The 21,077-nt window shown below is 34.9% G+C and overlaps 3 protein-coding genes across 4 annotated transcripts in view; 1 reads left to right on the forward strand and 2 right to left on the reverse strand.

Annotated features, from left to right (window-relative positions):
- Positions 1 to 14: 14 nt before the first annotated feature.
- On the reverse strand, positions 15 to 3,926 carry LOC107458349 (protein PLASTID MOVEMENT IMPAIRED 1-RELATED 1). The gene is made up of 3 exons (XM_021143348.2): positions 3,885 to 3,926; positions 1,569 to 3,796; positions 15 to 1,466 (listed from the first exon to the last, which is right to left on the reverse strand). Exons 1-3 carry the CDS (start codon positions 3,924 to 3,926, stop codon positions 356 to 358), a joined length of 3,381 nt encoding a protein of 1,126 aa, XP_020999007.2. The 3' UTR covers positions 15 to 355.
- A 3,105-nt stretch (positions 3,927 to 7,031) lies between these two features.
- LOC107457616 (glycerophosphocholine acyltransferase 1) lies at positions 7,032 to 12,139 on the forward strand. The gene is made up of 8 exons (XM_016075789.3): positions 7,032 to 7,301; positions 7,402 to 7,470; positions 7,806 to 7,863; positions 7,976 to 8,076; positions 8,876 to 8,971; positions 9,057 to 9,150; positions 9,236 to 9,473; positions 11,707 to 12,139. Exons 1-8 carry the CDS (start codon positions 7,215 to 7,217, stop codon positions 11,999 to 12,001), a joined length of 1,038 nt encoding a protein of 345 aa, XP_015931275.1. The 5' UTR covers positions 7,032 to 7,214; the 3' UTR covers positions 12,002 to 12,139.
- The window catches only part of LOC107457609 (myosin-17), a 14,492-nt gene continuing 5,495 nt past the window's right edge, over positions 12,081 to 21,077 (reverse strand). Inside the window, exons 14-40 of one of the 2 annotated variants that reach the window (XR_008008143.1) lie at positions 21,010 to 21,047; positions 20,689 to 20,815; positions 20,409 to 20,579; positions 20,139 to 20,270; positions 19,915 to 20,024; positions 19,620 to 19,680; positions 18,837 to 19,014; positions 18,233 to 18,438; positions 17,986 to 18,105; positions 17,806 to 17,904; positions 17,480 to 17,701; positions 16,954 to 17,093; positions 16,187 to 16,304; positions 16,065 to 16,115; positions 15,876 to 15,956; positions 15,574 to 15,744; positions 15,338 to 15,493; positions 15,041 to 15,247; positions 14,433 to 14,570; positions 14,287 to 14,357; positions 14,063 to 14,162; positions 13,916 to 13,972; positions 13,762 to 13,818; positions 13,593 to 13,673; positions 13,367 to 13,449; positions 13,100 to 13,284; positions 12,081 to 12,217 (exon numbers count right to left, since the gene is read on the reverse strand). Coding sequence is in view for 1 of the 2 variants with exons in the window: in XM_016075783.3 (XP_015931269.1) it covers positions 13,161 to 13,284; positions 13,367 to 13,449; positions 13,593 to 13,673; positions 13,762 to 13,818; positions 13,916 to 13,972; positions 14,063 to 14,162; positions 14,287 to 14,357; positions 14,433 to 14,570; positions 15,041 to 15,247; positions 15,338 to 15,493; positions 15,574 to 15,744; positions 15,876 to 15,956; positions 16,065 to 16,115; positions 16,187 to 16,304; positions 16,954 to 17,093; positions 17,480 to 17,701; positions 17,806 to 17,904; positions 17,986 to 18,105; positions 18,233 to 18,438; positions 18,837 to 19,014; positions 19,620 to 19,680; positions 19,915 to 20,024; positions 20,139 to 20,270; positions 20,409 to 20,579; positions 20,689 to 20,815; positions 21,010 to 21,047 (3,099 nt within the window). In the remaining variant the exon portion in view is untranslated. Of the gene's footprint in view, positions 12,218 to 12,500; positions 13,285 to 13,366; positions 13,450 to 13,592; positions 13,674 to 13,761; positions 13,819 to 13,915; positions 13,973 to 14,062; positions 14,163 to 14,286; positions 14,358 to 14,432; positions 14,571 to 15,040; positions 15,248 to 15,337; positions 15,494 to 15,573; positions 15,745 to 15,875; positions 15,957 to 16,064; positions 16,116 to 16,186; positions 16,305 to 16,953; positions 17,094 to 17,479; positions 17,702 to 17,805; positions 17,905 to 17,985; positions 18,106 to 18,232; positions 18,439 to 18,836; positions 19,015 to 19,619; positions 19,681 to 19,914; positions 20,025 to 20,138; positions 20,271 to 20,408; positions 20,580 to 20,688; positions 20,816 to 21,009; positions 21,048 to 21,077 lie in introns of those variants that run through there. The other variant, XM_016075783.3, reaches the window with a different exon arrangement.

Genomic DNA, 21,077 nt, shown 5'->3' on the forward strand with positions numbered 1-21,077 from the left:
ACATGCGTGTTATATTTATAGTTCCTGTAATGATGTTCCACCCATTCGTGGAACTGCCCTACAAAATTCTGGATGTATACACAAGCAAGTAAGCTTTTAGAGTGCGTAAATACAGTTGATGCGTGTGCATTACAAACCAAACCCCCCATAGTGGAACAATTGAAAAACATATCTTAATCTCTCATGTAGCATTTATCTGAGGGGGAAGTCCTGTTTGATTTGTGCTCTGCCAAAACCAAACAATCTCCAGTTTGAGGTTCACACGCCTAACGCAATTTTAAGAGCCGTATAACATTGCTTGAGAGTCTGAGACGACCTCAAGAATGAAGCTGAATTTACACACTACAGTCAACGGTCAACGTGGTCTTCTAGTTTCATTCCGTATAATGATATTGGGATTCCTGATAGGTGAGTTTAATGCTGTCAGATCCACCCGTTTATCTCCAGTACCATACATACGGTATGATATACTCCACAATATGTCAGTAGGTTGCACCTTAGAGGTGAGTGGAGCATTACATGTGGAAACAGGCTTTGACTTGAGGAATGGATTCTTTTCGCACTTTCCCATTCCGTTAGCAAGCAGCCAGCGGGAACCAGATTTTTGGTGTCTTGATGTGCCCCAAGACCTCCAATCCTTCTTCTTGTAGGCATGCTCAGTTTTCAAGCCTGCAACATGCACTTCTGTGATTCTGAACTGAGGAATTCCCTCCCCTTCTGAAGGTTTCTCTGTCTCAACCTTGCCTATTGTTTTACAATCATCATCCTCTTCCTCATCGGTGTTACCTACCTCAGATAGATTCCTGGGCTTTGGTGGGAAGAACTCCCTCTTGACTTGTATAAGAGCAAGCATTGGTGTTCCAACAGACTCAAAATATCTCAGAGGATCACGAAGTTGCACCATTAATGCTACTGTGAAATTGTTTCCCAGCAAACCATGTTTCCTCTCAGGTTCGTTTCCTCGTTTCCTCTTGATATTTGAAATCCGATGAATTAAATCAAGGGAGTTAACATGATGGGCAGCTAGAATTTTGGATGTATGCTCATTGATATTATCTATATCATCAATCTCGCCAGAATCTAACCTCATCCATTCATCAAGACTCAATGATAAGCTCATTATCCCATCAACAACACTGCTATCTTTTGTTTCTATCAACCCCAAAGCAACAGCTTCATCGGACTCGTTACTGTTATTTCCCTTAGCATGCAGAGCTGAAATATCCCCAAAGGATTGCGCGGTGATGTTTGATGGTGCATCCGTCTCCTCCATCCCAGATTGTATTCTCAAACCCTCCATTGCAAGTGCTTCTATTTTATCCATAGCCAATGGAGCTAGAGCTTCAAATGCAACAAACTCTGAGCCTGTCTGGTTGCCAACTGAACCAGATGATGTTCCCTTCAATCCTCTTAGCACACAAGTTGTATCTTCTTGTGTTACCAAGTTATGTTGCAAATGGCATTGTCTACATAAAGTAAAGACAATTCACTCAGTAAAAGATTCCGACAGAATTAACGATAAACTATATATGCAACTCCAAGACTAGTGATCAGTAAAAATGACAAACCTCTCTTTTCCCTTTATTGTCATAGCTTCCCATGCTATTTGTTGTATTGTCTTCCCTGTAATATCTTCCAGAGGCATTAACTTCTTTGCCAGCATCGAAAGCTTTTCAATTCCCATCAAAGCCAAACATTGTACAATCTCCATCATCCCAGAACCCATTTCTGCAGGTACCACAAAAGGGTGAGAAATCTGCATGACTAGTCTCCCACTACTTCTACTATTCTTGAAAAGTGAAGGACTCATAGATCGTAGAAACCCTCCGTTACTTGTCTGAAGACAATGGCCTAAACCCTCTGCCAATGGAGGTAAGCGTAAAGGCTCTTCAGGTAGTGCATGAATTGGACTTTCATAGCTAGCATAGTTTTTTGGTGGAGAATATTGAAAAGCCTTCTCATTCAAACCCAACTCACACGTTAAGGCTTCTGTTTCCATCTCTTCTAACGCCTGTGCCTTTTCTTCGCTCATATGCTGGAGCTGAACTAGATGCCCTGCATGAAGATCTTCTGAAAAGGATGATGACTTGATACAATTAGAGAAGTTCAAGGGCTCTGATCCAATAGAAGTTTCGTGAGCATCATCTATTTCATTATTACTTCCCTTATCAACATCAAACGATGAGAAGTCCTCAGACCTACTGTCCATCTCAAATTGTGTTACAAGGCGCTCTCTTGGAGATTCGAGCCCACTTTTAGGACTCAACTTCATTGGACTATCGTCTATGCCAAGCATGCTTAAAAATGAACCCGTGACATCATCCAAGCTATATGTGTTTCTTTTCTTGTATTCAGTTTTGGCTTCCATGATCATAGGAGAATCTTTGACACTGATCAATGCTGACTCTATTTCTTGCAAGAGTAGTTCTTTGTGAGAAAACTCATGTACTATAGCCTTTTCCTCAGCACCATCGTTGACCTCATCCTCGGAATCATGTTTAACAGCAGTTTCAAGGATGCTGGTACTGTCAAATTTATGATCATCGACAAGAGCCTTTGCAGTGCATACCTCTAATTTTACATGTTCATCTGATGAGCATTCAATGCCCCTATCAACAGCAGAAAATCCATCTCCTTCCCATTCTTCAGGATTTTCTTCTTGTCCAGACACTTGTGCCACTACCTCCAAATCTTTAACACTGTCCAAAGCTGAATCTGCTTCTTGCAAGGGAAGTTTTTGGGTGCACAAGTCATCTTGGTGATAAAATTCACATACTAGAGCCTTTTCCTGCGTATCATGTTTAACAGTATCTTGAGAAGATCCTTGTTCAGCAACACTATCAAGTGTATTGGTACTGTTAAATGTATGCTTTTTAACAACAGCCTTCATGGACGATTGCTCTAGATTAACACGTTCATATGATGAAAAAAATTCAATGGCCTTATCAACAACAGAATATCCATTAGATTCACACCCTTCATGCTTTTCATCTCTGGAATTAGTTGATGGAAAATCCTCTGGTTTAACCGTCTCTACATTAACTTGAAACACAAGATATTCTGGTTTGCTACATGCATGAGGAGATGTTTTTTCTTCGATATCTTGATGATTTTTGGGATTCTCGTTTTCAATATCAGGTGAATCTGGTTTGTTAATGTTTTCTTCATAATCTTTAGGTCTGTACGGAGAACATATCTCTTCTATATCAGGACTCTGATGAAAGATGTCTCCTGAGCTAGCTGATTTTGGCAATGGCATTACTTCATGAAGATCCATTACCTCTTCTGCATTTTGGGATGAATAATCCGGGGAAAAGATTGGCAAACTTCCGGTACGCAACAGGTCTGTTTTAGTCAGACCGTGTGCTTTATCCAGTTGCATCGCAGAAGGCGAATCGTTCTGCCCCAACCCCAATTCATTAGGAGAATCCTGATTGCCTATGGTACCATGGGAACCAACCACTACATAACCAAAACTGACATTCATCACTGCACCTTTAGCTGCTCCTGATAATCTAAAACTTGTGCTCCATTTCCCCGAGCTCTTCTCCTCCGAAAGCTCTTCGAGTGTGAGAGGAAGGAACCTTGTGAGATCGACCCGGTGCTTCCCCAAATCAAGTTCTGCAGCACCAACCATGGAAGCATAGAGTGAAGAATGCTTTGGTTCATATTTTGCGGAATTTTGAGGTCGACTCTTACTTCCAGAGATTGTGCAAGTGTATGTCAACATTTGTTCAAACTCAGCAGCACCTAGAATCACCTTGGCAGGGTGTGTCACCATAACATCACGCTTCCTCTTCCAATACACACAGATGCTAGCATCGTTGAAACTAGGAGGCAATCCTTCAATCAAATGGACTTGGAGGGAAAACCGGCATTCGAACTTGCGGTTTCGGGAGAGGGAAAGGGCCTTCAATGAATCCCATATGGACTTCTTCTCCTTGCGCAGATTATCATTTTTACTAGCCTCAGGACTTGATTTAGGATCAGGTAACGGTGCTTTCCTGATGGATTTGGACCGAGTTCTCGGGGTGGAGGATGAATCCTTTGAAGAGCTTCCGTCCAGGCTCAGGGCCTTGCTTATAGATTCAACACCTCTCAAAAACCTTTTTTGCTCTTCAGAACCTTGATTACTCTTTTCTCCATTTTGCTCTTCATAACCTTGTTTGCTCTTGTTTTCTTCCATCTTCAACCTTTGATGACATTATGTTTTGCTCAGAAAAGCTTTCAAATAAATAAATAAAACAAAAAGGTGATTGTACCAATAAGATTAAGCAGAACAAAACCCAGAACCCAGAAAAATGCCATGCAAAATGAACAAAACGCAAAATAGTATATACCAGGTTCCTACAATATTCTATAGAATAAATCGATGAACCCAAAAATTAAAAAACAAAAAATAAAAGAAAAAGAAGAAAATGATGGATAGGTTAGATTTAGATCGATTACCGGGTGGCATTGGAAGGAATACCAACATTGGAAGCCAAGGGAGAAGAAAACAATATGCTGCGCAATCCAAGCCTTCGCCACCCCCGTTCTGAAATTCAAAAATGAAGCTCGGTTTTCCTAAAGGAATTTTAAAAAATAAAGAAGGGAATTTGAGCGATAAAATGTATAGAGAAAAAGAGAGGAGGAGAAAAGAAGGGAATAATAAATGGGGGGAAAATGAAAGTATAACGAGGATTAGAAGAGAGAAAGAGCATGTTGTTGTTAAAGTTTGTTAGTTTCCTTGATTCGTTTCTTAATCCTATCGTTTGTGTCTTAAATTGGCGGTAGCGGGCATATCTTTTAACGGAATATATATACTACTCGATCCATCTTTTTATTTATTAACATTAATTTGTCTTTAATAAAATTGTTAGGTTCCAATTTAAAGTCTCGATAAATCATAAATAGCAAATACAATAGTTAATAGAAAACAGTTTATCAAAGAAATAGTTTATACTTTATAACAACCATGATGTTAATGCTTTCCAAAAAAAAAGGAAAAAGAGAAATAATAATAATAATAATAATGTGTTTTTGAACTATACTCTTTTTTTCTAGAATTTTAACGTCCCTTGACATTGTCCAACTATGAAAAATGCATAAATGAATCATGGAAGCACACAAGTTGAATAATCCCATTATGTGCAAAACACAATTTCCAAAAACACATACAACTCAGATATATGTATGTGATGGAGCATGTTCATTTCTGTAAATTAAACTACCTTGTTGCAATAAATTAAACTATCTTTTAGGTCCATCCGTACTATATAGTGTATTTGAGTTTATGAAGATGAGGGGCCATTCAATCTTGATATAAAACAAAGAAATTATCATTCATAAAACAAAATATATATAAGGTGCAGATTTCGATCTCTGAGAAGTTTTGATTCTTGTTAGCATCTAGATATTTATCAAGTAGTTAGAGTTAGTTATAGTTAGCTTACAAGTGAATGTAATCACAGTGTTTGCTACACCAGCAGCACACATCGTGTATTCGTGTATATATATCATGACATGCAGTGTAATAACATCATTTAATGCATTCCATATCTTCTCTCAATTTCATCACGTTTCTCTGATTCAACAATCCTCCACATCAGTAATCAGTTCACTCAACATTCTTGGTTCCAACTCACCATCCACAGACGGGAACCATGCAAATCTGATCTGAACAATTGAGAGGAGTTTCATTTGAGAATATGATAATATTATTTAGGAAAAGTACGAGGAGCCAATGGAGGTTTATGGAGTATTAGAGATATAACCATTAGTGTTATCTTTTCACATTAATTGAAGCTTTTGGAATGAGTTGTATCATGACATGGTATTAGAGCGCTAAATCCGGTCAAGAGTTTAATCCTTGGTAAACTCCAAAATTAGTTTAATTTTTTTGGAAGATGTTTATTATCCCTAGTACTCAGATGGTTATTCTAAATGTTCATTTTGTAACTCAATAACCTATTGTACATATTATACAAATAGTCCATTATCTCCTTACCGGGATCCATTAATTTATTATAAGGTGATTCTCAGGACCAATTTTAATTTTTTTAACTAATTAATTTATTTTTCATTTAGGTTTATGGATGTTCTTCAGCTTGATAAGATCATCGAACACTCCAACCTGTGTGTATCTTGGATAAGTGTTCCCGTAAAAACAAAATATTCTCTTGGCATAAGAGAATATCCTTGTCCTTATTGGATAAAATATAAGGAAAAAATCCTTGTATTCTCTTATGATACACAAGGGTTATTTAAGGGTAACTTTCTTTAAGTCAAATTAGGTTTTCGTTTTTTGTGACGAGTGTGTGAACTTGCACATCAGTTTAAATAAATAAATAAAATAAATAGTTTACGTTAAATATTAGAATATAATAAAAAATATTAATCACTAAATCTTTTAAAAAAGTGCCAGATAATAAATGAAGCAACCTTACTCGTGTGCCATAATCCCATAACTCATGTCAGACAAATTATTTTCTTTGTAAGGAGACTTTTTAATATATAAAGTGAATGTTGCTATACTTCACTAATTTTGATCGTCATTTTTCTCAATACTCCAATTAACATCTCTCTCTCTATATATATAGAAAGGATGGAGTCTCTTTGGTTTAGGTCTCGGTTTGGTTTTTCTTTTTTAGTAAAATCATTAATTATAAAACTAAAAAATTTGTGGTCTTAACCAATGATAATTATAATGTATGAGAATGAAAAGCTTAGTATCTTAATTAATTTCTTATTGAAACTATTTAACACATTACTAATAGCATAAATAAAAAATAATTATACTACGTATATACTATCCAAAATTAGTTATTAAATTTAATTATTAAGTATAAAATATATATTAAAATATAAATATATATTAAAAATAAATTAAATTATATATATATTTTATACATAAATATATTAGTGACTAATTTGACGACGTAGAAAATAAAAAAAAATTATCCAGTAATAATAATATCCTATAATTTCTTAGCATATGATACGAGTAAGCGCGCACGTATATATATTCATTTATAAAAGCAAAAGGGTACATAATTGAGTAGCGAGAAAGTTCGAATTTGAAGCAGCAGCACCTTCTTTTCGTAACTGATTCCTCTCTTCTGCGCTCTTCTTCTCTTCCACTTCAATACGATCGATACAAGCTCGCTCCACGATCTCTCTTCTCTGTCTCGCGAGTTGAAGCTGAAGAGTTTTTTTGTGTACAGTAATTAATAATGTTGGATAACGAAGACCATGCAGAGTTTACGAACGGTGAATCACCTCCTAACAAGTTGAAACGGAGATTCAGGGATAGATCTAAGGTAAATGCTCTTCAACTCAAACCCTAATCGATTATTTGATTCAATTTCACAACATGCTTGTGCCGATTTCTCACGATTTTCGGTTTTGCGTCAAATGAAGGAGATGCTGTCCAAACATGCCGTTAAGATCGCAAAACAAGCTGAAGAACACGAAAGGTTCATTAATAAGGTTCTTCTCTCTTTACCTTTTCATTTTCTCGTTTCAATTCCAGTGAAATGGTTTCTCCCTTTAGTTATTGATCCATTCATGGTGTTATGCTTTCGACTATCTCAATAACGAAGAATTTTTTGTCGTTAATCATTCTGGTACCAATTTTTAGGTGATATCACAATACTGTGAGCTAGATATTTTATTAGATCAGCTAGTATTGTAATTAGTTGCTTAGGTGTCATAGTTAGTTAGATTGTTGTAGCTGGCACAATCAGTTGGTAAGTTATTAATCTGAACTTGTATATGAATCAATTTCGATGATTCCACCATTCTCTGCTTTGTTTCTGTGACAGGTGACGCATCTAGTTGGTGTACTTGGATTTGGTGGATTTTGCTTCCTCTTAGGGGCGAGTAAGTTGATAAATCTCATTGTTCCAATGTTTTTGTTTGTTTATATTCTTTAAATTACTTTGAACTAATTCATAGTTTCTGTTTTCTTCTCCTATTTTGTATTTCATACCAGGACCCCAAGATATTCCCTATGTATATTGCTTTTTCTATGTCATCTTTGTTCCTCTTAGATGGATATACTATAGGTTCAAGAAATGGCATTACTATCTATTGGTAAGTTTATGCATCTCAATTTCTCTTTCTGATGTGAAGTTTAGTAGTATATAACGAACTAAATCGTTATTTGCTTGTGGAATTAATTTCCATGATGATTTTATTGGTACTACTTTTGTCATCTTGCAGCATCCACAGACTTTGTGATAAGAGGTGAAAAACTCCAAACTACTCCATCAAATAGTGCATTTTAAGGTTTAGGTAGTAAACATATATCTAACTCAATCTCTGACTCTAGGCATGGGGAGACTATTGATTATGAACTTGTCAGAGTTATTTTTACAGTTACCAGATTGGTTAGTGAATCAGTTCAATTTATGGAAAGTAATTAATGCTGTTAGAGAGTTAGAGAATTAGAGAATTAGTTATATACACGTTCCGAGATAGCTGAAATGAAGCTTCACTTACATTCTAAATAGTTTATTATTGTTATCATCTTTGTCTGTCATATATGTAACACAGCAGTTAGTATAATGAAAGGCAAATTCAGTTGCCAAATATTAGTATAGTTGTGATGTGTGTGTGTGTGTGTGTGAAGACCATTTAGAAGGATGAATTTTTGAAACTCTGCTTTGTGAGAGCTTCTATATCAGCAAACTCTATAAATAAAGAAGAGAGCTGTGTCAATACAAACTGTGTTTTCTTCCCTTTGCTGATTAAAATAAATAGAATATATAGAATATTATCTCAGTATTTCCATTATCAATGTCACAAGGATCTGGTTTTTAAGATTTCGCGAGTTGCCTTATAAGCCATGAAGGTAATTAGGTAAAGCAATTACATGTTTATTGTGTTTCAGGATTTCTGCTACTATGCCAATACAATTTTCTTGGTTGACCTCCTTTTTTATCCAAGGAACGAAAAGCTTTTCATGGTTTGCTTTTCTTTTGCTGAGGTAAGAACATTATCCCTGCTAATTTGACTTCCTGGCAAAAAAATAAAAAATATTGACTCCATGACTTACTCGAGTGCTGCTGTAGGGGCCATTGGCATGGGCTTTGATTGTTTGGCGCTGCAGCTTGGTTTTCAGTTCCCCTGACAAAATTGTCAGTGTTCTTATCCATCTTTTACCTGGTAATTAGACCCTGATTTTCATATTCCTTTTGTTTATTTATTTATTTTTTCTAGCAATAGTTCTTCTAACACTAGTTCTTTTCAGGGTTAGTTTTCTTTACCATACGGTGGTGGAACCCTGCATACTTTGAAGCCATGCATCCAGAGGGAACTGGTCGAAGAACTACATGGCCTTATGTTGAAGATAAATCCTCTCTCTGGACATGGCTGTTTCTGGTGCCATTAGTAGCTTACACACTCTGGCAGGTTCTATACTTCCTCATAGTCAATGTCCTACGTCGACAAAGGCTATTAAGAGATCCTGAAGTCATGACTTCCTATAGGTATTTTATGCACACTACACACGCCTCTTTTTTCAATTCAACTAGATTTGAATCCATGTGATCCGTAAGAAAATACAAGAATATAAATGAGAATATTTTTTATGTTAAAAAATAAAGTAATTTAAAATTGTTTAATAAAATATTTTTTGATAGAATTATTTAATCTAATTTTAAAATATATTGTAAATATTGTATTATATACAAATATTCTTATATATTTTGCATAAACTTACATACTTATAAAGTTAATAGTATAACTTGTTTGACTTTTATTTTCTTTCTAACTACTGATTTAGAAATTATTCACAAATATATGAATTTAATTTTTGTACTAATATTTTTAGTATATGTAGAAACTATATATACGCATAAAGACTTAAATAAGACAAATAAAAAAAATTAAATTTATTTTCTTTTTCAGTTCTATTCAATTATAGTTTACACAAAATTTTCAATTTTTACATAGTGTTTTCACTTTTCACACCCATTAGTATAATTGATTTTCAAATTTTATTATCGTTACTAAAAGCTTCTAAATAAATGATGTTTTTCTTTTTATGTCAAAAAGTTAAATTTAGTGTTATGATAATTTTATATAGAATTTAAAATACTTATGTGCCATTAGCTTATTTTAATACTATTTTAATCTCTTCTTTTATATAATTTATATTTTTATAATTTTACAAATAAAGTTTACTCAACAAATGAAATAGGATATGCAATAATAGAATTTTTCGACTTTTGATATGAACTAACTTCTTCTATAATATAATTTCTTTTACATAATTAGAGAATTTAATGTGAGAATTTATGAAATTGATAATAGTTTGTTTACATAAACCTTAAGTATTATTAGCTTAATTTAATATTTGTTTGATCTGTTTTTTTTATGCTTTTCATAATTTTACAAAATAAAGTTTGTTCAACAAATAAGACATGCAATATTAGAATTCAGATATTTAATGTAAATTAACATCTTCTATAATATAATGTCTTTATATAATTGAAGAATTTAAGGTAGCGTTTGATGGAGAGATAGAGACAGAAAGACTGAGACTGAGAGACAGAGACTAAGAGGCAGAGATTGAAATAACAAAAATTGAAACAAGAATGAAATTCTAATTTAATTTGTACAACGGGTAAAATTAAAATTAATTAATTGAAATAAAGGTATTTTAGGTATAAAATGTTATTAAAGTTTCAGTCTCAATCTCTAAAAATTTTAGTCTCTTGTGTCCCCACTTTTTGGAGGTACTGAAATACTGAAATTTTAGGGACAGAGACAGAAATTTTAGTACCAGTCTTTAAACTAACAAACATGATACTGAATCTTAGTCTCTCAGTCTCTGTCTTAGTATCTCAAAACAAACGCTAAGGGTTAACTACTAATTCGGTACTCGAAAGATTCAGTTGCTGACAAAAAGCTCCCTGAAAGATGTTATCGACAAAATAACCGATGAATGATTTGAAAATACGACAAAAAGAACTAATAAATATTATAATTTTTGTAAGTAACAACAAAACTTTCATATTTAGCAAATGGCTTATCCATTAGCTTTAAATTTTTGTGGCAACATTTAAATAAATATTTAGAAGGTTTACAAAAAAATTGGGCACAAAATTTAATCTCTAGATTTTTTTTTTTATATCTCAAAGAAATTTAAAATTATCAAATTTTAATGATGAAAATATCTTATTTTTTGATAATGTTTGCAAAATTTGTATAAAAATTTGATTTCTATAGTCGTTTTTTGAAATATATATTGAATATCTAATTCTTTTTATCGTGTTTTTAAATCTTTCAAGGACTTATTTGTTATTAGCGTTTTTTAGGATTCGTTTTGTCGGTGATATGAACTTTCGGATACCATTTTGATAGTTTACTCAAGAATTTAATGTGAAAAATTATAGAATTGATAATAGGTTGGTTATATGGATATTATACTATGATATTTTAAATGTGATTATATGGAGAGAGGTTATCTTCTATGTTGTTACAAACTAAGTTTAGTTCTAACATGATATATTCATAGAAAATTTAAAAACTTAAATGTCATGATCTTATTAAACACTATTTTAGTATCTCATTTTCTATATTTTGATAGATAATAGATTCTTTTCTCCAAGTTTGAAGAAAAATAGGATCATTCTCATTCAACATAAAAATGTGTTCTAGATTGGTAGGTTAGGTCTGCCAGTGACCCTTATTTTAAACATTTTCACTATTTCATAGGGAGTTGTCTAAGAAGGCTCAGAAAGCGAACAATATATGGTGGAGGTTAAGTGGGTTGCTAGGCGATCAAAATCGCTTGTTGATGTACATTTTGCTTCAAGGCATATTTACTGTGGCAACAATGGCATTGGCTGTGCCAATATTCTTATCATACGAGTTGCATGTAATTTTCCAAATACTAAAGGTTTCTGCATCAGTGTGGAATGGAGGATCCTTTCTGTTAGAAGTAATGCCTAGGCAGGCAATTCTCAAGGAGAAAAAGAAAACAGAGGTGCCACCTGTTCCAGATCAATAATCATGTATGGTACTTGAAAATGGTAGCAAGTTCCACGATTCTGTTGTGAATGGCACATCGGAATCCTGAAAGTAATTATCCTCTGGTTTGTTGTAGCAATATCTGTTTTGAATGTAAATTGCTCTTTTTCTAATTCAATGTGCATTTCTTAAAAAAATGGATACTTTGTAGGACACCTTTCTGACTTCTGGTCGTGTACAACAGTCTTATAAATGCCTGAGGATAGTGTCGTTTAATTAGTATTGCGTCTATAGGCATTTTCAGCTTAATTACACAAACTTGGGCTTAAAGGAATTCAACCATATAAATATATAGATATACCGCATTACACAAACTGGAATTCAACCATATAAATATATAGATATACAGCATTACACAAACTTGGGCTTAAGGGAATTCAACCATATAAATATATAGATATACCGCATTGAAATATATCCGTAACAATCGCCCTAGAGAAATGGGCAAATGCCCTAAAGCAAATGATAAACGGGAATAATACATAGAATCAACATTTTATTGAAAAGACTAGTTATCTTATGATAATGCACATGATGCTAGTCCTCCAAATAGCTTTCAACAAGATATTTTAAAGATACAGTTAAAAGAAATTAAAAAAAAAAATAAAAAACAGGCATCTATACAATTGCACCGAGTCACATTTTATTGTAACTCGGCCTTTCAAACAACCTATCTGAAAATTAAATTTAATGAAAAAATATTGCATCAATTAAATACAAATATAACAACCACGTGAAACAAATATGCCCTAAAAAAAAATTAAAATAAAAAACCTAGAGTAACTGATTGCACCACCCACTATTCCACTTGAAAAACAACAAAATGGGAAAAGAAACATGGGCAGGTGTCGTCACCTGAACACCAGCCTCTACCTATGATCGCCATTTGTCACATGATGTGATCACATCAAGTGTGACATGGCTTCTTAACAAAATCCCTCGTGTTGATGAAACTTGAGGGGGTAAAAATGAACTAACCCAGACAACGAACCAAATATCAGAAGCCGGAGTTGCTGAAAAGTGAAAATATACTATATACGTGATGTGATAACAATGAAATTATATGCACAGCTCGCACCTGCTACCTTGTGCAGTGCGGAGAGTGTTTTTCCCCAAGGTTGGGGTATCGGAGGCGATAATCACTCTGAGCGTGCTAGCAAGAACCCAAAGCCTGAGTTCTCTCGTATCAACGGAGGAGGGTCTATGTCAGCTACTTCAACTGGTTCCATAGATTTGGAAATGTCATCCACCGAGAATGGAATGCTGCATCCGTATTCGAAGATTTAATAAGAAATTGCTAATGCAATGCTAAACTGTTCGCTACTTGGTAAAAATTATAACGTACCTCGAGTCATCATCTAATAGGAAAGAAGTGCTGACAGCATTATTAGAGTCCTCGGACATCATAGCTCTCATGCTTGTTATGACCTGCATTATCAGGAGAGATGTTGTGAGATTTATTATCACATCACTTGTTTCCAACATGGGAGTAGTTTGAAAGATGTGCACATTCAAATAATACAAATATTACAGACAATTTGGCACCATCAAAATGAGCATGGTTAACTTACGTCTGTAGATACACTGTGCGTGCCGTACTTGTCATCCCAATACATGGTACTGATCCTGTATAACTGCTGTATACTGAGAACCTGCAGCATCAATGTTGTATACTTATGAAAAGAATCAGGATAGCGTGTGATATCATCAATAGTTAGTAGAATGAAAGAAAGCACCCACAGGGCAAAGCTCCTTCGTTATTTCATTCAAGGACTTTTTGGGTTTTTGATGTATCACCTGACACATAGAAGAGCGATAGTGAATAGTCATCAGTTATAATTGAAATCGAAATCGAAATCAAATTCGAATTCACATCATTCTCAAAGAGACTTACCAAGAATCCAACAGCCTGCCTGATATGTTTCAGTTCCTCCCAAGCCGAGCCAGTATACTGTACACAACAGATTGAGGTGAAGATCCGAAAGGGATAAAAGGGTAAAAAGTAAAACGTCTGAATTGCCAGCAGTTGCTAGATACTCACCTCTTCTGTAGCATCGAGACACCATTGCTCTAATTCAGCCAAACCTGTCTTTACATACTCCCCGTTGCTGAATGAACAACACTCACGACGCAACAACAGACTGCAGCAATGGTCACATATCAGCCCATCGAAAAACATAATTCTGCCCATGGCATGCGATGCTCTTTTTTTCTTTTGGGTGGGGATGGAGCGGTGGAGGGAGAAAGAAAGGAAGAGAGATTTACCTGTTGAATAGCTGAACATTGATGAATGAAAATATTTGAGTGAAAACTTTGCGGACCAAGAAAGGAGGCGCCTGTCATAGTATAGACCGTATTAGACTAGGATCAGAATCAGACAATTGAAAGCAGAAATTGGAAGTGGAACTCACGTAGTTGGCCTTCATTATCTTTAGAGAATTGTTTAAGCTCTTGACAATACTTTGCCAGTGAGCTATTAAAGCTTGCTGAGCAACTGCATTGGCATGTGAACGTCCTTTCACTAAACTTTGACGCGAGGTCCTTGGGGCCTGCAAATCGTTTTATCATAATAAATAAATGATGACCATACAAATAAAAATAAACAGATAACTTTGTTAAGCACTAGGTAGCTCAACGCTCGAGAGTTGTGATTGCTTTGCATACAAACAGAATATGAACCTACTACTAATTTTGGGATTACTTGCATACGATTTTTTCTAGCATATCACCTTGATGCAATTAGCAGATGAAAATTTTCATCTATAAGTTTCTTTTTCCCAATTTTCATGTAAAGAGAAAATAATATTGTCATTGTAATAAATCTTCACCATTCGCTACAAGCACATTGCCTCCTTCCGTACCCTATGCTTCTAATATCCTATTTTTTCTTACGTCAACTATGCATAAGCATTGGTTCATAAGTATTGGTTCTGATTCTTGTAGAAACATAAATGACAGATTATATCAACCTAATAATTTAGTTTGATTACCAATTCCCCGCAGAAAATTTATGAAATACCTGTATACAAAGTCCCAGTAATGGAGAGATCTCCTTTTTAAGGTTATCTCTTATCATTCCATATATTTTTTCAAGGAAGGCAGTAAGCTGCTGCTTAAATAGCAGCGCTGGATATTTTGCTTCCACTTGCCGTAAATCATCTAGTCTACTCAGACCTCGGCCATTTAGAAATGGTAACCCAGCAGTTTGGGGAGATGCCCTTAGACCCTAGAATTACAGAAAGTAACCAAAATTATAGGCAGATAAAAAAAATAATGATTAAACTGACATTTCTTAGGAAGGATATATGGTTGCTACTTGAGACATTCTTCCAAACAGAGATGATGATGCTGTTCTTCGCCGTTGTGGTGTTAAGCTAGCTGCTCCACTTGCTTTGAGGGTGCGTTGGAGTAGCAACAACAAAGTGGATGTATTAGACAACCAATATGCCAATACATCAGTATTGTCCTGGGCCTACAAATGTGCAGAAATCACTTGCAGTAAAATGGTTTTGGAATTTCCAATTCTGACACAAGTATCAAAACTTAAGTTACCTCAACTGCTGAAGCTATTGTTTGAATAATACGGTCAAAGACACTTGTTCTTTCAACTTCAAATGACCTCCAGTGCAGAAGGCATTTGTATATGACACATGCAGCAATAGGTTTGCCCCCAGAAAATCCCAAATCTTGTGATATGCACTTGATTAATAAGTCCTGATTTTCCTGAACCAAATTGAAACTTTATAAAAATTAACCACCAAATGATGGGGAAAAAAGATATTCAAACTGAAAATGTGGTTTGCAGTATCCACAACAGATTCAAATTATTCAGTGCATCTAATGTAGTCACCAACCTGCTGCTTCTCATTGAGAGATTTTTGTGGTTTTCCCTCAGATTCAGGCTCACGAACATTTGATACAGCAAGAACCATATCCTAAAGCATAAGCATACAAAAGGTAAGAACTTAATAGATTAAGTGAAACCTTCTTTTAAACAAAAATCAACTGCTAATATATATCTTGTAAGAAAAATGTCGTCTTACTGATCCAATTTTTGCGTCCCCGTTTGGAGTATTCCCATTTTCTGGTATCCTCTGCATAAACATGAAATCTAGTTTAGCACTTATTATAATGCAAGTTAATGACCCCAAGTTTGTTTTCTTACCTGAATTATCATTGTCCTTGGTCTTGCAGTCAAAGCTTTTCCAGTCGGTGATACAGCCAATGCTTGCTGGCGAAGAACTTGGTTTTCTGACTCTGAATTGGAAATTTTTTCCTCCAATCTATATAAAGAAAATTGTTTTAAGAAGTTAATTAGATTTATGTTAAGGCAGGTATAGATGATGATGATGATGATGATAATAATAATGGGGAAGATGGGAACAGAAGTGTGTTATACATCCAAAGGCATAAAAGATGCACAAATGAATAACATAAATGAAAGTGGATCGGAAAAGTTGATCGACAGGGCTGCTGGACCTCAACTCAGCCACCAATTTCTTGACTAGGTTTTCCTTTGAAGGCATAATTGAATCAATTATGGGTTATAACCCACCAAACCAATAATCATACTCGGGGAAATTTGAAAGAATCATGTAACCTTAATTTGAACCAAACTGTGTCGCAAACCTGACATGAGAGTTCTAACATTTAGAACATGAACCTGGCCTAATATAAGCTTTAGGTCAGGATTGGTTAGACCAGAACGAATCTTAAGTACCATTACTTAGTTGCATTTGAGGGTTGGGACACAAGAAAATCACATTGCCAACTATGAAACTCAATATGTTTGCATGTCATGAAAATCTAAAGATGGTTTATTCATTCTTATGTAACAAATAATAGTGTAAATTGTATATAACACTATGGACCTAACATCCGCTAAACTCTATAGATCATTATTTTCTCTATGCAGTTAGGGGCTCTACTAACCTCTGAATCAATTCTTGAAGTTGTTCCACTTTACGGTCAGAATCTTCAACCTTTTTAATTAGTTCCTTATTTCTCGCTTCAGCTTCAGCCTGAGCTTTCCTGGCTTCTTCCTTGGCACCTATTTCCAGTAATAGTGATTCCTGTATGATTAAACGGGATATCAAACGGGGAACTGGTTAGTGCTCAAAGGTCTGTTCCAAACAAGGGGAACTAGTAAGTGTTTAAAGGTTTGTTTAGCAACCCCATGTGTAGGCCTTTTTTTTCCCCTTTTTGTTTATGGGTGAAATTTTCCCATCCTTTCTAGTTTCTACATAAAAAGAGTAGCTCAATAGGTCCCTTGAATACTGATTTAGTCATTTTTCATAATCTCAATTGATACAGTTTGCTGCCTTGGTTAAAAGAAAAAAATCCGCAGGTATTAAAAACAATTATTTTTTCAAAGAAACTTTAGGAAAACTGGGCCATAAAATGATATCAATTGTTAAATTAGTAATTAATCATTAAAAAGAACCATCAATTACGTTACCTTCAAACTATTTACTTCAGATGTTAAAGAATTAATCTTTTCAGTGTCTTGAACTAGAACAGGAGTCTCCTTAATAACTGGTGGTGCTTCTTCAATGGCTTTCCGTGCTGCCTCACGTTCTTTAACTGCTCTGGCATTTGCTTCATCTACCTGTATTTGCATTGCATGCAAAGCATCCTGTAACTTGGCAATTTCATGTGCCTTTTCCTCTTCCAAATCAGTCTGTAACCAGTCAAAAAGTAAATAAGTTCATGATATAAGAAACACTGGAAATTTATATCAGCTACTTAAAATTGACATGTAAAAATCTATCATGATTATGTTACCCTCAAACGCTTCTCAATTTGCAAACGCCATGTAAGTTCTTCTACACGCTTCTCTAGTTTGTCCTTTGCTTCCTTAAGGGCCCCTGTTTCTCTTGCAGCCTGAATGCAATTACACAAATTATTAGTCTCGAGATAAGGTCAAATTATATAAAATTACAAATGAGATAGAATAGTTCAAACCATTTTGAGCATTCTAAGTTCCTTCCTAGCAACCCTTCTCCTCCAGCCACACTGAGTAACAATTGCAGCCTTTTGCAACTTTTTATAATATGAAAATGCAATTTGCCGGCGCAAATTAGCCTGAAGATATTGACAAAAAAGATCATTATATTATAGCAGGGAAAATAAGAAAGTAGGAATTGCATCTTTCCATTTTCTCAACTGAAAGTCTATATAACCTATGAAGTATGAATATAAAAAGCAGAACCTGGATATGAATTGCAGCCTTTGTTTGCTTTCTAAATCTAAATTCATCACGAGCCTTCATAGCCCTTAAACCTGTCTGTATTATTATTGCAGACGATCGTACACTTAAGAAAGATTTCCTAGCAACGTATCCTTTGAAGTTCTTTTCTATTTTCAGAGCTGCTGCTTCACGACGCAACTGCTCATAGAGCTTCCGGGCCAATATTCCTATTTATCATTGAAAAGAACCAGATGAATCTATAAATTCAAGAATAGAAACTTAACATAGCCAACCCATAATGAAAAGGAAATCTACTTTCGCAAAGTTCTAATGCGTCACAAATTCTAATTATAGTATCCACTATCCAGATAGGCCAAATAGAGGTGTTGGAGATGCAAGCTAGACATATGATTGCTTTCCACCATTAAGGTTCTAATTATTAGGAAGATAAGCATAAAGGAGACATCCTAAAGTTTGCTAATCTAGTATCAGTACTGAAAGATAAATGAACCTTACAAGGGATGTGTCTGTATAATATCCACTAAGGAAAAAAGCTTGTACTTACAAGGGACTGATTAAGGTTATGAACTACTAAACAAGTATATTAAGAGAGAATACAGGGTACCTCTCAAATTAGATTGCAAACAGACTGCAGCTTGACGCAACTCTTTGAATTCCTTGCGTGCAATATGTGTACGTATTTGCCTCTGAAGGACCCTAGCTGCATTTCCAAGAACCTCTGCTCTTCTTGCATCCAACTCAGCCATTTGACCAGCTCTTAGGAAAACTTTTGTCTTGCCTATCTGGTAAACCATCAAAAAAGCTGTATGACTTTGTATTTAATAAGATCCATTCATATGGATAGATTCCCTAGATGCAATAGGTATTACTTGTGGCATAAAAATTATAGCCACTTTTCAAAAGTTCAATAGTCATTTGAAGTTTAGGAAAATACAGCCAAGTAACACAACCAGTACTGTCATTTAAGTGTGCAAAATAGGCAAAATTGTGTCTGTGCCACTGGGTTGCTACTTCTACATATTATTATAAAAGTGATGTGCCTGGGGTAGTCTACATTTAAATATTCCAAGGTTGTCTCAAAAAAACCTATAAGCCTTTTTAAGAAATTTGGATACTCTTAAGTCTGAACCAATCAACGTCATAGCTATTTTCTCTTCAAATCAGATAAATCATTGTTGCTGCATGTGCTTGGTGGTCGACTGACCACCATTTGTGCATCAGGAATAATTATTGGTCAGTATATGTACGCAGAGTACCATGTGCTTTGGGGATTTAATTCCATTAAATAAAACAAAATCAGGCTTGGCTCCCAGATCCTAGTTTCTCAAATTGACCCTCCCCGATGTACCCTCATCAGCAAATTAAGTTATAGGAAATACCGAATCACCTGATAGCCTTTCATACCCATCTTATCCAGTATCATTTGGCAAGCAACTTTATCATCATAGCTGATAAGAAAAAAAGTAGAACAATACAAAAAATAGTGAGAAAAAAAAATGTAATGAAGCAAGAGACAGGAGTTAAAATCATAGATGACACAGTAGAGTAACTTTCCAGAAATCATAAGAATACAACACAGAAAAGGCATTCTTGCACTTCGATATATATATATATATATACACACACACACACACACATATAGAGAGAGAGAGAGAGAGAGAGAGAGAGAAGGAGTGCTTTACTTTCCATCCAGAACTTCAGGGGCAAGAACACCAAATCGGTTAAGAAACTCGTAAAAAGTCCGTCTTGTAGGATATCCAGCACAGCTGATTCTAATTGCCTCAAGAACACCCTGAAAGCAACAATGACAAAATCATGAAATGTAAATCAGAGCCAAATATATTTCGCTTCTTTTACACAATTGTATAGTGAAACTGAAGACAAATAAGACCATGTTAATACTCACACCACAGCGCAATTGTTGGATGATATTGAGATTTTCAAAAATAGCAGGCTTGAGAACATTGTTTGGCTTGACACATCTGATATAATGAGGTTCTGTTGAATTTAAGGTCTCCATCAAAGATTGAAGTTGTAACTGCATTTTTCAGAAAGTGTCATTCACTAATTCTAATACATGAAAACAAAAAGCCTAGATATACAACAGAGGAGTTTCATAGACTACATGAAAATGAGGTATAAAGAGCACAGAAAGAGTTGTAAAAATTAATAATACCTTGAAACGAGATCCAATTGAAGAGAACTTTGAAGATTTTGAAGACTCCGGCGGGGAAGGGGGAAATAGACCAGCCACAAATGAACATTTTGAGGCGGTCAGCAGATCCTGATGTTCTGCGACCACATAATCCTTGTTTTTGTCAAGAAACATATCAGCCAGATATGTCACCTGGACAAAAAAATAATAGTAAAAAAGAAGAAAGCAAATATTCAAGCAACATTTAAATTCGAAAAGTCATTAAACGAAACATGTAATAAAAAATACTGAATATATCTACCTCCCCTGCATAGTGAGATATGGTAAAACTAGTCCGAGAAAGTTTAGGTTTGATAAACCGCTTGTTATTTTTGAATGTCTGGTACAACTTCTGAGCAAATGTTTCATGTGTAGACTTAGGAAACATACTGTACCACAAAAATCAGGCTAATATTAACACTCAAACAAATTACAAAGTACACCCTACAGGCAATGCCTAATACAAGTGTTATAGAGAAAATAAGACAGTAAAGAAAAAAAGTAGATTTGGAAAAGGTATAAGCATCTAGCTACAACTTAAAAGCAATATCAGATCAATAACAAATCAACACCAATAGCATACCAGGCTTCATCAAGAAGTGCAATTATTCCTCCAGGTTTCTGCAAAAGATTGAAACATTAAAATCATAA

This window comes from Arachis duranensis, chromosome 1, assembly GCF_000817695.3.
Source record: "Arachis duranensis cultivar V14167 chromosome 1, aradu.V14167.gnm2.J7QH, whole genome shotgun sequence".
In the NCBI taxonomy this organism is placed as follows: Eukaryota; Viridiplantae; Streptophyta; class Magnoliopsida; order Fabales; family Fabaceae; genus Arachis; species Arachis duranensis.

Bases quoted from the DNA above. Each gene is read 5' to 3' on its own strand.
- LOC107458349 (XM_021143348.2), bottom strand. From the start codon at position 3,926: ATGGGATTCATTGAAGGCCCTTTCCCTCTCCCGAAACCGCAA. The intron at 3,797-3,884 runs GTTCGAATGCCG...GTGTATTGGAAG, and splicing joins TCCCTCTCCCGAAACCGCAA to AGGAAGCGTGATGTTATGGT. The intron at 1,467-1,568 runs GTTTGTCATTTT...TACTTTATGTAG, and splicing joins ACAATAAAGGGAAAAGAGAG to ACAATGCCATTTGCAACATA.
- LOC107457616 (XM_016075789.3), top strand. From the start codon at position 7,215: ATGTTGGATAACGAAGACCATGCAGAGTTTACGAACGGTGAATCACCT. The intron at 7,864-7,975 runs GTAAGTTGATAA...ATTTCATACCAG, and splicing joins TTGCTTCCTCTTAGGGGCGA to GACCCCAAGATATTCCCTAT. The intron at 9,151-9,235 runs GTAATTAGACCC...AGTTCTTTTCAG, and splicing joins TCTTATCCATCTTTTACCTG to GGTTAGTTTTCTTTACCATA.